We start from the raw sequence: 16,824 nt of genomic DNA on the forward strand, positions 1-16,824 counted from the left end.
ACCTCCCCAAATGCAAATCCCACACCAATCACTTACAGGATGGTCATGGCTGCCCACCGCAGGTAATTCGAAATCTCCCAACTACATTCCTTCAGAACGTCCTCTTACAATGTACATACACCTACCTTCGCTGCCACCTGGCCATCAAATCCCCCCCTCCCCCCCATCATACCCATTGCACTTCTCAAGAGGGCCTATTTTTCGGAGGGTCCATCAATTTTAGTAACATCTCGACCCATTTCACTAATCTTTCCTCGTTGCCCTAATTTGTTGTGCATCAGCCAAGGCCAAGTCTTGTAATTCTTTTTTTTACATTTTATAACTTCAGGTGCCTCGATGCAGGGCATTTTCTCTCCTTGCCAGCATCGTTCCACTGCCAACAGATGGAGCTTTGCTTTTTTTTCAGGAAATAAACCCAACAAACATTTCTTTACAGACTCATCCAAGGTCACCCCAGGCATGCATTCAATCAGCTGCGCACTTTCCCGCAATCGTTTCCCTACCTTGGACAGCTCCATTTCATGTGAATGAACCCAGCCTCAGCTGATTCCACATCTCTCACAGAAGGCTTGCTGCCCTGGGTATATGTGCCCTAGTCTCTGTGGGGTAAGGTATATCCTATGGAGGAAATAGAACTGAATTAACTTAAATCAGGCATCCGGAGAGATACCCTTAACCTGCATACATGGCTTCTTCCAGTCTTCTTTTGTCAGGAACTCCAGGCACTCATCCTCTCTTAATCGCCCCGTTATACACCCTTTCTTTGCCTCCCTTCCTGTCTTTCACCAGCGTGGAATATAGCACTGTGAATTGCCTCCTACTAACTCCTAGCTCAAGTATCTGCTGCATAACAACATGCTCCATCAAAGCCTCTGGGATTGTGTTCTGTAAACCTCAAACTGTGTGTGCCATCCTGTAATATTATAAAAATTGCTTTCGGCCTTGCCCAAACATTCCAATACAAATTGCCAACAGAATTGCACACTTCTTCTTCCAGCCCGGGTAGGATAGATCACGTTATACAATCCAGAATGGTGCTACCTCCCACAGTGGGATCTCCATTTCAAAAGGAGATCTCTGTAAGGTCCTCACTACCACCTATTCCACACTTCCGCATTAGCCAAGTACGGCATATCCCTTGGTACCCTTTTCCTCTTCAGAAACAACTTTAGTATGGTAAAGTCCATGCATGTTTCCGCCAGCAGAGATTTTTTCCAACTCAGGCCTTCCTCAAACCAGTACGTGCTGTATCTAGGCAGCTGCATAATAAAATTCTATGTAATTTTGATAAATACTTGTAAATGCAAATTTCCTATCCTTTGTATTCCCACTGACGATAGACTGGATCGAGATGCTGTTTCCATCAGCTGCTGCTGACATCACTGGAATCCGCAGTGGCCTTATATTGCCTACAGAAGTGATGACTTTGAGCCATATATATAAGTCTGAAGTTACTTCCTTTTTATCCCAATAATGCATATTTGGAGCTCCCTTCCCACACTTTGTCAGTCTTTGCCAAGTTTCAAACCAGTTTTTTTCTGTGATTTCGCCCCCAAAGACTGCAGCCTTCAAACCGTGCCACACTTGCGGGAAGCAGGTGGCAGTTATGAACTGGCATGACGTTTTTCTTTGGTGTCTCAGATTCAAGCATGATTCAGAGTCATGTGACAAATGCTCCTTGATGCACTCAAAGGCTATCCGAGAGCAGGAGGCAAAGCTGTATGTCACCAAACTCAAGAAACAAGCATGGTTTCTGGTTCCTGGTCCGTGTCCCATCCTCCTCAAGTAAGTCTAAGATGAAGTCCAAGGACAAATATTGGTGACTGGGCCTCTCTTAATGCTGCTGCAAGACTCAACACAGGAACAAAAAGAAACAAACACTTTTCCTCTTAACTAAAATCCTTGAACTGGCTACCATATGAGGCAAGAATACAACTAAAAATTGCTTGCATGACTCACATAGCCATACACTACAACACCCCAAGATACTTGGCACAAATATTCAAATTATCTGATAGATACAGATCCACTAGAAGCACCAGCACCTTGTCGCTAAAATCACAGATATTCCACAAAAAGAAAACTTGCAACTGAGTCTTTTTGGCATTGCCCCGAAAATTTGCAACTCCCTGCCACTGGAAATCAGACTGATCCCTTCTACTGCATCCTTGATAAAAGAAGTGAAATAACTACTTATGAACACATTTCTGCTCTAGGTTCACACACTTCTTGAACTTCACCCATGATTAATATTTGTCAGTTGGATCATGGATATCTTCCTACTGACTTGTCCTATGGAGGCTACTTTCCTCAATTTGCTATTTTACAGTTTGTACCTTTCTAATGTATGCGACTATTCTCTTGTTTCTTACTTGATACTTACTTCATATTACCTGTAAAGAGTTCTGCTACCTTCACTGGTCATGTTTGTGCCATATATAAAACCTTATTAAAAATGAATAAATAAGGTCCTGCAAAACCCAAGAATTCAAATTCCCACTATTAATTTGCAGAGCTACATCCTGGAACTTCTAGGCAGAAGCTCAAAACAAGGCCCTCAAAACGTTAAGCTTTACTCCCCAATGGAGAGTCCAATTCTATATCTGGTGTAATTTAAAGACCACTAACATTTTGGAGTTCTAAATATTGCCCATCATCGCTACAGTAAAGGGGCAATACATTGACTGCCTACTCCTCATCACACACGTCATGTGGATCTGAGGCCACAAAGGGTTGCACTTCAATAGTCCAACGTGAGAACAACTAGAGCTTAAACTGCTTGCTGATTTGAGGTCGTCCTAGTGGAGGAAGGGTTTTAATTTCCTTGAAATGTTCATTTGATAATTCGCTCCTTTGGTGGCTACACTGATGTGCTCCTGCATGTTCAAGTACTTGTCAAGTGTTATTCCCAGAGATCTTGTGGAGTCTATAATGAGAGGTGAGCAGTTGAGGGCAGTTGGATGCCTCATCCATCGATCAGTCTAAAGTTTGTGTTTGGGTGGGGCGAGGAAGAGGAATTCTGTTTTGATAGCATTTAGTTTGAGATGGTTGCGAGTTAGCCAGTGTCGAGTATCTTTTAGAGTTGTGTTGAAGGACTTGATGTCTTCATGGGAGGAGATTTTCAATTCAGTTGGGTGTCATCTGCTTTCAAGGTTTCTGTTAGAGGATCCATGAAAGGTTGAAGAGAGTAGGTGACAGAGAGTACCTGTGTGGAACCCTTATGGTGACCGATGTGGCTTTGGGTTCTGTTGTGGAGAAATGAGGTAAACCGGTTTGGGATGGTCCCTGAAAACCCCATCCTTCATTCAAGTAAATCTAGTAGACTGTCATGTTTAACAGTATCGATTGCAGAGGATAAGTCAAGGAGGATTAGAAGGCACGGCTCATTCTGATCCAGAACTTTTAGCACGTCGTCCACTATATGTGTGAGCGCTGATTTAGTGCTGTGGCCTGGACGTAAACCGGATTGGAGTTGGTCTAGAAGTTGGAATTGGTCTATGTAGTTGCAAAGTTGTACCTGGACACTCTTTTCAACATGCTTTGCCAAAGTGGGGAAGTTGGCATGGTCCTAGAATGTGTTTGTTTTCAGGATAGGGGATACCTGCCCTACTTTAAGGCAGTTGGGGATAGTCTCTTGGCGAAGCGAGGCATTTACTATCTTGGTCCAGAGTGGGAGTATAGAGGATTTGATCTCCCTAAAGATATTCAGTGGTAATGGGTCTCTGAAATGATTTGAAGGCTTAAACGATGGAAGAAAGTTGTGGATGTCGCTTTCATTGAGTTATGTGAATGTATGCCAAGAGGTATTGTTTCTGGGGATGTGCCCTTGTAGACCATCAGGCTCAGCTGTCGATGAAGGAAATAGATTGATATGAGGAATATCTGGAAAGAGCTTCATCCCTGACCACAGATCATTTTTGATTTTTTCTGTTTTGCCCAAGAAGAAGCAAAATCCTCACAGTTTAGAAACATGTTGGACCCACTAAAAGGTGGTTTAGATCGATTATTTGATTGTTGTTTGACAAGATCAAAAGGTTTTTTAGGACGTTTTTTAGCTAGATGTATTTGAGTTCTAAAGAAATTAGCTTTCAAACTTCTGATTTGTTTGTTATAGGTGTTGGTGTTCCTCAACGATTTTAAGTGTTTTAGGTGGTCAGTGGACAGCGAGAATCTCCAAGCTCCTTTGGCTATTCTCAAATTGCATCATTTAACGTTAAGGCTGTCGTTAAACCAAGGTTTAGAGACTTTGGTGGATATTCTTTTTAGTTGTAATGGTGCAATCAAGTCTAGGATGTTAAAAATGGAGGTATTGTAGAGGTCTGTAAGGACGTGGACATCTACCATGTCCATCTGGAGAGTGAGGGTGTTGGTTCAGAGGGCAGTCAGATCATTAAGGTTTATGTTCCGCAGACTTCCTTTAAATTATTTTGGTTTCTTTAGCTGAGCCTTTTTAGAACTCACCACCACTGAGCTGAGGAAGATGATACAGTGGTGAGCTGTCCAGTCTCAAGGGACAACAGATTCAAGTTGAATGTTGTCCATTTTTGCAATTAATAAGTGCAAGGTCTCACCCTTGTTGTGTGTAGGGCTGTCACAAATTTGGGTCAGCTCAAAATCTGATAGAAAGGTTTTAAATCTGTTCACTGCATGGTCATTCAGGTCATTCCATAGTAGCAAGTCCCCAAGAAAGATCTGGGTAACTTGATAATCAGCGTTTGTTGAGTTGATTTCCATGATTTGTTCAATGAAAGGTAGGTTATCTCGCGGTGGATGGTAGATCATGTGAAGCTTGCAAATTAATCTGCTGTTAGCAATATCAATGTATAGGTATTCACAAGCAGAAAGAGCAGCAGCATCTGACTGTTTCACCGAGAGGGTGTTACGGTAGATGCAGGCTACCCCACCGCGTGTTCTGCGAGCTCTATCTAGTCTAATGATGTTGTGACTAGGAAGAACTAGTAAGTCTAGTATAGGAGCAGATGCATCGTTTAGCCATGTTTCTGTAAGGATAACGAGGTGGAGCTCGTGTGAGGATGAAGTCAGAAATATCTGGCACATCTCTAATAGCTAATCTGCAGTTGAGGAGCATGCATTTCAGATGAGTAGTGGTGTTAACTGAGACTATGTAATGTTAATACGCTTAAGATTGGCTTCGTTTACAGCTCTGGAATTGTTTCTAGGTTCTCTGTGTGGATTAGCAGGAATAGTTGGATTTGGCCCAGATTATAGTAACTCTAATAAGGTTATAAGTGAGGAGGAGGATGTGAATGTTGCTTGTTCAGTTTCAAGGGCCGAGAAGGGGCGTTAGGGGAGGGTATGGTTTTCCAGTATAGATTAGGAGAGTAATGGAGATGGGAAGGCAGCCTCAAGCAGAATTTAGCAGCTTGTGCATGGGTATCAATAAACATCATTGAGGACCTGTTGGGCCTTTGTTTGACCACCATCTCTGTGGTGATGTTTGTGAGGCTCTGTAGATCTGCCTTGAGTTGACGAAGGTTGAGTGAAATCTCGTCTAGTCAAGTTTCCGGAGAAGTGTGGAAACGAGTGGTCAGGGTGTGGGGGAGGAGGCCAGGTGCAGAAGGGAAGCCTTGGGTAGTGGTGTAGGTGTTTTGCTGGTCCGGGAGGTCCAGCAGAGGGTATGCCTGGGTGGAGATGGAATTAAGTGGCAGAGGGGGAAATGAGGGATTCGAGTGCTGAATGAGAGTCGTCTGAGACGAGTTGTTAGATTTGTTAGAGGATTCGGGCTGTGACATAGTCGACGAATAGGCCCGGGGGAGATGTGGGAGTGCAAGCAGGACCCACGATGGGGAGTTTGGAAGGCAAACAGTGCCAGCTGCTGCCAACAGATATGTATGCATTTTTAAAGACTTGCCTGAGGCTAAAGCTTAATACGTATCTACTGTGAAAGATGACAAAAATGAAAATAAACTGGCGAGTACCCAAGGGTATGCCGATCGGGTACTTACTTTTGATAACACTGCCCCACCCAAGAAAGTTTAAATTGATGGAGTTCTCTAATCCAATTTGCACCCAACATTTGACAATTTTGAGATAACATTTTATCTGTTTAGCAGAGTTTTTCTCCCAATAAGATTGATACTGAAATGGCAGCTTGTGTCTCATGCTTCACTACTTCAACACACACTTCTACTCAGTCTCTATTGTGCTTTTGTTCTGCCACTACTGCCTATACTTTGAGATTGTGAAATTAATAAAGTTTGGCTCTCTTGATGATCCTTGCTCTGCTTCGATCGTACATATGGCAGATGCTATGGTCTCTGTAATCTGTTGAACCTGGCTCTCTCCCTCTGTCTATTTATTTATTTACTTGAGTTTTATATAGCGCTGGCTAGACCCGTAGGTATTAGAGCGCTTTACATAAGGAAAGTTACATAGGTTACAAGTTACACATTGTTACAGAAGATACAACAGTTACAAGTTACATCAGTTGGTTCATGGTGTGTCGAAGGGTAAGGGGGTAATGTAAAAGGGTAATGGGAGGGAGATAAAGCGAAGAGACGAAGGAAAGTCTGCCCAATGTCCGGATGGGTAGGTGGCGGCCGAGGGGGAAGTCCACAGCCCATCTCCTCAATAGCTATCAGGTAGCTCCACCGGGCATCAGCCAAATAGCTAGGTCTCCACTGTCCCTCTTCATAAAAAAAACCTTTTGTGCCAATGTGCTGAAAAATAAGTACATTCTCCACTAATTTATTTTTGAGTCCTTGCAGGACCCAGCACTGCACAGATGTAGCGCTGATAGCTGTACATAATGAGCTTTTCATGATTCTTGATCAGGGAGGAGCGGCTACACTTAATTCTCCTAGATCTTTCTGCAACCTTTGACATAGTATGTTACGATATACTGAAGGAGAAGCTAGAGAAATTTGGAGATGCATGTAAGGTCCTGCTCTTTTTTAAAGGGACCACATCCAGGAGGCCTTCATGCCACCATTGAAGCCATCATAAAAATACACTTCCAGGTTTGTAGTAGCAGTTGATCGAAAATGTTTCTGGATCCGGTCTGGCTCCTCCCGGGTTTCAACATGTGAGGAGTCTGCAGTTAGGTGGAGTCTTTTTATCTTTCTAGGGCACTTTACCAGAGAAAGGGCTTAAATTGTTGCTGGGAAGCCAAGAACAAAAACTTTCCCAAGCAAATGCAAACTTTATGGATTCTGTGGGTGAAGGGAGACCGTTGTTAGTGTCCATTGTATTGGATTACACCTCGCTGTTGAAGGCATGCAGAGAAGAGGGGTTTAGTCTCAGACACACACCAGAGCCTCCTGTCTGTGCAGTCTGAACTGAACATTTTTGCATCATTACTATATAGTGTCTGAAGAGTAGCGTTAAGCTCACAGCTGTTTAGCTGTGGATCGCACACTGTGCACAATCCTGCCATCTAATGTGGGGCTCGGAACTTTGCAAGTTGTGTTTCTTCGAAGATGCAGTTTCAGTTTTCAGGTAACTTGTAGTACCTCATCTGAAATACACATTGAATCAGGATAGACTCCACCTCCATCTTTTTTCCCTCCATTGGGTACAGACTGCTCCATTACCACTGCATATTGGTTGAGTCTTCGATAACGGAAAATTGGGAGTCTGAAACCTTCCCAGAGAGTATCAAGATTTATCCAAATAATAGGGATTGCTTCTCAGCCAAGTGATCTGAAGAGCCTATGGCCAGACCGTATGAGAATTACTTATTTGGGGAAAGGGCATAGAAAATTCTGTCGTTATTGCAATCGCAGGTTTGGTGAATAGCCCCAACATTGGGTTCGTAACCTGTGCCTTAATCATTGAAAGTGCCTGTTCTCCATGGAATACACTGCAAGAAAACTGTTAAGCACCGATGAATGAAGGTGGAAATGCAGCACCAGAATCAAAGCACTGAGTCTCTTTTTACGACATTGAGGGCCTCAAATCAGCAGAGTTTTGGTTGGGCCTTCTGGCATTAGGGAAGCCCTTGAGCTGCAGATTACAATTTCTCTGTCCCCAGATGACTCCCATAAGACGGCCTGGCACGGTAGAGCAGCTAGTAGATAAACGGATGAATGTGCAGGATGACTCCTCTTTAAAGTCATACCTATTAAAGGATTCCCCACCTGATGCTACGTCAGCCTATCATGCTGTCATAAAAAGTGTCATCATAAGGTCCAGCTGCTTGTAGTGCCTTATTGAGACACTGTCCAAAACATAGCACAATATACATATATTTCTCCAAAATATTCTTATAGGTTCTGGGGCGAATTTTTAAAGCAGTCAAATTAATAGTTGTTAAACCATTGGTGGAAAGAAATGCCATTCGTGCTGAAAACCACATCACTATACTGGCAGCTACAAAGCGGTGTATTGCAATTTCCATGGCCCTTCTTTCTTGATACAATAGTTATCAGTGAAAGAAGACTGAGGAATAATGCACCATCCTGGTAATGTACAACAAGCATTTGCAATGCAATAGGTCTCGCTTTTGCAAGAGTTTAAGCTATTGACATTGCAAATGACAATGCCTTTTATTTATCTGTTTTAAAAACAACACATAAATAAAAGGCATTGTAATTTACTATGCCAATAGGTCAAACTCTTGTAATTGCGAGACCTATTGCATTACAAATGCTTGTTCTCAAATGTGTTTCATCTCATTCTTTTCGCCCGAACAAAATGACATTAAACATTATTAAAACGCCGAGGCATCATTACTACGATTTAAAAAAAAAAAAAAAAACAGTTGATCGTTCCTGTGGGTGACAGCCGGAAGACAAACGTTAATTGGGAACATTCTCATGTAATGCCAGGGAGGCTTGCTCTCTTCTACCTGCCTGATCGCATGTTTATGTTAATGTTGTTACAGTGCCTGGCGATGTACACACCAAACACTAGTCGCGCTACCTATCCTAATATTGTTGAAAGGAAAACCTGTCAGATACAAAGTTACCACTTGGTCATCTCTGTCTTGAGTTTTTGCATCTCAGCCCAAACCCAGTTCAACAGCACTTTATCTCGCCTCCAAAATGTTCCCGTTTGCCTCCAAATTACCCAACTGCTGCTCTCTGACAAACTTTGACTAAAGAACAAAATGTCATCATCAAATGCTTAGAAGGAAATTAAATTAAGCCCTTGCAAAGATGCATACCTGCTGCGAGCTGCTGATATACCCATGCATGATCCTCACATTCTCCCTTCCACTGTGCAAGACGAAAACTGGAAGAAGACACAGCTCCTAGTATTGGGAAAGTGCAAAGGCAATATACCTGGGAAATGCAGTTTTTTCTACTATTCGGCCCTTCACCTAGTAAGACACTAGCACCACAACTCCCAGAATGCTAAGCTTCAATCCCATGCTACGTTGTGCAAGATCTGTATTCAGAAGCGGACTTCTGAATTCACGTGTGCCTGTTGAAAATTGCTGAACATTTCTTTCTCAAGTGTGAAGAGTCCACGCTGCATAAAAAGTTACAGTTTCGCTCCTTCCTGTAACTATTAAATGCTGACTCGGAAAGAGTGAATCATCTGTGTTTCCTCGAGCAAGCTTTTCCTTCCTATATTATTGCTATTATTTTCTGCCATGTAGCTGGAACGCTGATTGTAATAGGCTAACAAGCACTGGCAAGGCCAATAGGTCTTGCCTTTATAATGCAATTGGCAAGCTATCGGCTTTGGTAAAGGTAGTTTGTAAAGTATTGTTTAAAAGAAAGTAAAATAACCCAAAAATGTTTAACAAGCAGGAACGTATTTTATGGCACTTGAAAACTGTATTCTGATTGTAATGTTTACAAATACTTAGAAATGTAAAGGTTTATTTTGCAAAACTGTTTATAAGGGAAACTGTGTAACCCGAGGAATACGTAGAAGTGTTTTGGGGGTTGTTGGGGGCGAGGGAGTGACAAAGAAGCGTGATAGGTGGTGGTGATGTTACTGAAGTCCACAGCTATGAAACAAAATGGTTTGTAGTTGACAACTATAAAATATATGGAAAATACTCAGTGGGGTAGCCAGTTTGTGATTGGACTAGTGTAAGGAAGCAAATGGGCTCCTGCTTGAACTGTGAAATAATGCAGACATCTTGGTTCAGTGGGTTTTTGGGGTAAGGTGCCATTCAGCTACTGCACATAAGGAAGCTACGTCCCAGCAAGTGCAGGTACGTTGGCATGGGGTGGGAGAAGAAGACAGAGAGTCATGTTTCGGTGTGAGGCTTTTCAGTTACATTTCAGTAACTGTGTTTGCAAGGAAAGGACAGGGCCATGAACGAGCATACTTTGTATTTTGGTACAGGTTGGAAGAGCATGAAATGCTAAAAGTAATGACCAGGAACATAAGTAACCTGTGAATGTAGATAAAAAGTAATTTGATACAGTGATGACTAAAGGATAACAAGTGCGCGCACCGCGCTGAAAGTTTAAAAAAAAAAGGCGTGCAGGCTGCAGCGGGAAAGAGAGGCGGAGTGGTGCACCCGTGAGTGGTGTGCGCGCGCTGGGGAGAGCAGCCTGCTCTTTTTCACAGCACATACTCGTGCTTGTGGCGCACCGCTGCGCACTCCCGCAAGCCGTATGCCGCAACAAGCACAAGTATGTGCTTTGAAAAAGAGCTGCACGACGGCTAAAGGTCTCCTATGCAGTGCATGCGCGCTGCGTAGGCGAGACCTAAAAAAGGATGTAATTGATGAGGGGAAGTTTTATTCAACTGTAACATTAGGTATGCTCTGGACATTGCAGATACAGGCTCCAGACAAGTAAACACTAGTGTTTTTCGACAAAGCCATGGTTAGCTCCGCATTTACGGATTCTGCCCGAGGTCGAAAACCAATAATTGGTCTACCATTTGATGGTCAACACCTCTTTGAACCATAGTTGGACAAGATGTTAGAACAAATCAAAAAAGACAAGGATACAGCCAAGGCCATGTGAAAACTCTATCAGCAGGAGCAGCTAAAAACTAGATTCCATAGGCGCAGGCAAGACATGCTTCAAAGGCAATCCCCAGTAATACAAGACAGCCCTACCAGCAGCAGCCTTTTCTGGAGGGACAACAGACTGAAAGTCATGGACAATACTCCAAAGGAACTTTTCATTGCAGCAGCAGAGCTAGAGATACGCACTTCTGCCACCAAGCAATGGCCATCCTCTTATTACCCCACCACCCAACAACTTTAGGAGGAAGGGCACTGCTATAGCTTCCTCAGTGGGTGAATATGACATCGGATCAGTGAGTATCATTCCCTGTTTCTCTGGGCTGTTATCTTGAAGCTACACCCCCCAAATTGTCTGCACCACCTCCACGAAAAAATCAGCAAAGGTCATCACAAAATTTTGATAGAGTTAGTACAGGTACTTCAATCAAAAGGTGCAATAGAATTGGCACCAATGTCTAAAATTATATGCAAGATGTGTATTCTCTGTACTTCATTCCCAAAAAGGCCAGACTCTGTGGCCAAGCTTGGATTTCACAAGTATTCAATGGCTGCATCCTTTCAAACTATTGATGATAACGTTGCCGAACGTCATTCCACTTCTACAGGCTGGGAACTATATGGCAATCCTCGATCTTAAGAATGTACACTTCTGACACGCCGCTCTGTCTCCGACAGTGCGGAGAGATAGGCACGTTTTACCACACCATCTGGCTATGCCCTGTAATTGGGCGTTTCTGGGCGGCGGTGATGCGTACTATGTCCCAGGTCACACATATTGGGACACTTCCAAGCCCGAGGTGCTGCCTAATTAATATATAGGACTCAACAGATCTGACTGCGATGGCTCAAGATTGGGTGACGCTGGGAATGACAATAGCTAAGTGTAACATTGCCCAACGGTGGGGATCCAGTATCTGCCCCACACTGACTCAATGGTGTACAGACATGGATGTGGCAATGGTGGCGGAAAAGTCAGTGTACGTTCATCGGAGATGCCCTAAAAAGTGGGGAAAGATCTGGGGTGGATGGAATAAGTACCGAGGGAACATATGTGAACCCCCCAAATCTATTGCCATAGACTCAGAGGATAGTGACGCAGCAGAGTAGTTGGGGCATGGAGTAGAGGAACAGAAATGGAAAGACTGCAAAATTTAACGAACACAGCAGGTAAAGGAGTGAAAGCCTAGAAACATGAGAATGCTACTGTTAAGAATGTGCCCATGCAGTTCGTATATTGCAATAAGGTAAAGATATTGTAATAATGTGCAAGTTGTTGAATAAAAAGAATTTACAAAAAAAAAAAAGAATGTACACTTCCATATCCCAATAGATAAGGCTTATCAACAGCATCTAAGGTTGCACCCCACCGAATCAACATCCCATGGAATATTTATCAAACTCCTAGCCATAGTGGCACCCCACATGTGGCATAGTCCAGTTCATGTGTTGCCATACCTGGACATCTGGTATGGAGACACATAGGATGCCTTGCCCTCCGTCAACAAGTTCTTCTACACAAATTAGGATTCACAGTCTGTGCCAAAAATGACACCTATGCCCACAACAGACCCAAGGCTTTCTGGGGGCGACACTCAATGCAGTGATAGGTAACGCTTACTGCATCAAAAAGAGAGTGGTGGCATTTCAGATGCTGCTTACCCTTTACCAGGCGTTGTGTCCTCGCAAGTGACTGTGGACTAGGAGGATCTAGTGTTAGTGGAGCACAGCACAGACTGCTATGGTGTAGTAAAAAGAAATCTAGTTAGGGTGAAGTTTGACCTCAAATCAAATTGAAATGGAAGGTCAGATATATATAACAAGAAAGAACAAATGCTTTTGTTCTTTCTTGTTATATATATCTGACCTTCCATTTCAATTTGATTTGAGGTCAGACTTCACCCTAACTAGGTCCGCTACCCGGTAATCCGTTTTGTTTGCGTACATGATTGAAAGGAGGGTGGACCTAGCTTAATACCCTCTACCTACCCCTGTTTTTGAAGTGTGTAAAAATAAATCTGTCACTGGGCAGATCGTTTCTTGACCCGCAGCCGCAAGTGACCATCAACACACACGTATACCTGACAAGTTGTGGAGTGGACATGGGTGCCCTCACTATACAGGGTCAGTGATGTCCGCAAGAGAGACCTCTCACTTCAAGGTGTTGGATCTCATTATGATGCTGTTAGCCCTTCAAGCATTCTGAAAAAGTCTTCACAGCAAAGTGGTCCTGATGCAAACATACAACATGATAATCATGTTTACATATAAAACCAAGGGGTCACACACACTCCACAACTGTCATTGACGGCCCAATCTGTTTGGCACTGGGCATTACATTATCAAATGCATTTGCTAGCAGAACGTCTCCCGCAGTGGACAACAACTTTGTTAACCTCCTCAGCAGAACACATCAGGGAAAGCAGGTTTGGGAGATGAACTTCAATGTGCTTAATGTGTACTTCCACTGTTGGGGCACTGCAACAGTAGACAAAAGCCAAAGCATTACCTACAGGTACTCCATCAACAGTACTTTTTGCAATTCCCTGTGAACAAGCTGGTCAGGGATATTTTCTTGCGCTTTGTCCCCGCTGCCACTAATCCTTGTGCAGTACGGTAAATGTGTCATCCACCTATAATCACTAATTCTGTTTTTTCTTCCCGGGGTTATAAGTGACTTTGCAGTCTAGATGCTGTCCCCCAAGAACATCTAACCCCTCAAAGTGGCTAGACGGACGCTAGGCACATTCACTAATGCTGCATTCTCAGATCGCATAGGTCTTCTTGGAATATAAAAGGGGAATTTTTTAGTATGGAGACTGGGTCTGTTATCGTACTGGGCTTTGTAAAATAAACATAGTGCTTTAAAGCGCATTCTTTTTGGCTAGACCTGGAGTAACGGGTTCATGTTTCCAAATATTTAGTATCATTCTGTTGGGCACATTCTGCACAAATAAAGACAGAAATTACAGAAAGACAGAGTTGTGCTGTGTGCTCACCCTCATTATATGGAATCTTCATTTGATGTTAACCCTTTATAGAATTACCTTTTATTTTTTCCCCACAGTCTCGTATCAGTAGCGGCAAAAGCATACACACATTAGATGCCCCGAGGACCTTCCTGTAAATATGTTCACTATAATCAGTCCATTGTAAACAAGCATTTGCAATACAATAGGTCTCGCATTTACGCGAGTTTGAGCTATTGACATTGCAAATAACAATGCCTTTTTTTTGTGAAGCTCTTACGTATGAATTCTCCTCATGTGCCAATATTCTACAGTAATGGAGGGTCTGTGACGGGAGAGTAGTAGAAAGCTGACGTGTGCCCAAATACACAGTTCCAGTGGGCGAAAGTGAAAGCGTGGGTGGCACAGATGAGGCCGTGTGCAAGGCGCCAAGCACGTGCAAGGACAGGAAATGCTCTTGTAGCGGTATTGGTGCCTTTAGAAGTATCTGAAGGGTTGTAGGGTGCCCACAACATTTACGTTTAACCCTTCAAAGATGTGAAGATCTTACTTATGAATTTTCCTCATGTGCCAAGATTCTACAGTAATGGAGGGTCTGTGACGGGCAAGGGTTTTGATGCCATGCTCATTTACAGCTTCGATTGTAAACAAGCAGTTTCTAATGTTTGAAAAGTGCTGCATTTAATGGCCAGACTTACCTCTCGGGACTGAAAGCCGTGGAACAACAGAAACAATAGACTCTATTCGACGATCTTCGTCAACTGTTGAAAAATAAGCATTTGGCTGCTGCTATCACGCGTTTCTGCCGCTTGTTTATATATGCATCGCACTTTCACCTTAAGTGAAAGTGCAATGCATATATAAACACGCGTGTCTGGAAGAGATGCCGTGCACGAGCGTGCGCGAGCACAATCTCCAGTCCAGGTAGGCGGGGCTTATGCCGACAGGGCGGATACCAAACCCGCTTCCAGAGAAGCAGGACACAAAAGCGGCGACAATACATCTCGCCAAGGCGAAGCAGCGCTTGCGCACTGCAACGCAGGCGAGACCTAAAAACTAAGCAATTTTTTGTTGCTTTCAGATCTAGGCAATTCTGTCTCCAAGGCAAGGCTGGTAAGGTGGATTGTTAAATGCATGCAGTAATATTTCGCCGTGGGCAAATGCACATTACACGGCATACCAAGAGCACACAATGTAATTTTTGGGTAATGTTCTGCTAAAAGATATTTGGACTCTGATACATGGGCTTCAAACCAAACACATCCACTAAATGCACATTCAGTCACTGCCGTGTGGACATTCACACCCCAAGAGAAGCCTTAGTTGGGGAAACTGAACTGAAAACATTATTCCACATTGCTTCCACCTCTGCCTTCAAGCCACTGCATTAGTAGATGGAGAACTACTTTTCAGTCTATGCACATCATGTGATCTACAGCTACATATGCTGCAGATAGAAAACGTTACCTGTGACAATTGGTTTGCAGCTTCTAGTGCTGTAGATTGACATGCACCCTACCCACACAACTGGAATTGAGCACAGAGTAACACATGTGGACGTGTGTGTACGCAATCACTCTCTCTCTCTCTTTCACGTAAAGGTTGTGTCCTGGTGAATTATGGATTTCAGGGAAGGTACCACAAATAACCTTCATGTCAAAACTCCGGTTCAAAGTAGAACAGCTTGTAATGTTCCGAGCTCAACACTAGTTGTCAGGAATGTGCCAATATGTGAATCTACAGCACTCTAGGCTGCAAACCGATTGCGACAGGTAAGTAAGGTGTTCCCTATCATCCTCTCACACCTTTGTATTGGTTTAATGCTTCGGCTCCAACCTCTTGTTACCTAGGACAAAGGAATGGTTAGTTACCTGCAAACAGGCAATTGACATTTAAGAATTGGATTGTGGTGGGGACAGAGCAATCAAAGTGGGACAGTGTTCTTGAGTTTCTCGTGCTCTCCTTCCTCACCACCTTCTATCTTCCCCTCCTCCTCAGATACGGGGGCACGTTACAGAACATCACCTTGAAGCTGCCGATCACCATCAACAAATTTTTCCAGGCCACAGAAATGCCCTCCCAGGACTTTTTCCAACGGTGGAAGCAGCTCAGCATGTAAGCTTTGTCCAAAGATGTGGGCTGGTGGGGAGTAGATTTGAGGGCATAACATAGGCGTGGGTTGCAGAGAGAGAGAGTCATGTAGATTCACACACAGTGGAGCCGATAGCTGAGGGTGAAAGCAAGACTACATTAGCATAAAAACATGAAGTTTGTCAAGAGATTCACAGTATTAGCTGCTCCCTATAGACAGAGCTTATATCTGGGAATCCACAAGTGGTAGGAGAACATGAGTTAAAGGCAGTTGCTTGGCAATCTACAAATAGAAGGATACTTATAGAGCCGCCCTGTAGGCATGGCCTGTGTAAGAGTACTATTTCAGGGCCTATAAAAACACATAAAGGAATGACGGTAGAGTCTGGAAGCAGTGCTGCTAGCTTTGCTCCCCCACACATGCAGGATATTCACATAAACAAGGTTTGTAAATGTGCAGACAGAGAGCGAGAGCATAGGATTCAGGGTTCTGGGTTGTGTTTATTTATGTACCGTGTTGGAATGTAGGAGCCTGCATTCTGAGCCTGTGCATGTTAGTTCCCACAGCGCAAGAATGTAAGAGTATGGGTCCAGGGCCGTTTCTGTGAATCCACACAAAGGCAGACCCCAAGACCCTGGGTATGTTGCCTGTGTCTCTGCAACCTCACAGAGCAAGAGTGTAATCGCCTGGTGCGTGGCCTGTGTCTGTGCGACCTCACAGAGCAAGAGTGTAATCGCCTAGCTGCATGGCCTGTGTCTGTGCAACTTCACAGAGCAAGAGTGTAATCGCCTGGGTGGGTGACATGTCTCGGTGCGACCTCACAGAGCAAGAGTGTAATTGCCTGGGTTCATGGCCTGTGTCTG

The 16,824-nt window shown here is 43.7% G+C and overlaps 1 protein-coding gene across 2 annotated transcripts in view; it reads left to right on the plus strand.

Moving 5' to 3' along the window:
* The window catches only part of LOC146809392 (AP-2 complex subunit alpha-1), a 297,343-nt gene that overhangs the window by 268,600 nt on the left and 11,919 nt on the right, over nucleotides 1–16,824 (plus strand). For both annotated transcript variants that reach the window (XM_085616210.1, XM_085616211.1), the window contains one exon: nucleotides 15,868–15,984. In XM_085616210.1, coding sequence (XP_085472336.1) covers nucleotides 15,868–15,984 — 117 coding nt within the window. The remainder of the gene's footprint in view (nucleotides 1–15,867; nucleotides 15,985–16,824) is intronic.

Source organism: Triturus cristatus, chromosome 7 (assembly GCF_964204655.1).
Source record: "Triturus cristatus chromosome 7, aTriCri1.1, whole genome shotgun sequence".
NCBI lineage: Eukaryota > Metazoa > Chordata > Amphibia > Caudata > Salamandridae > Triturus > Triturus cristatus.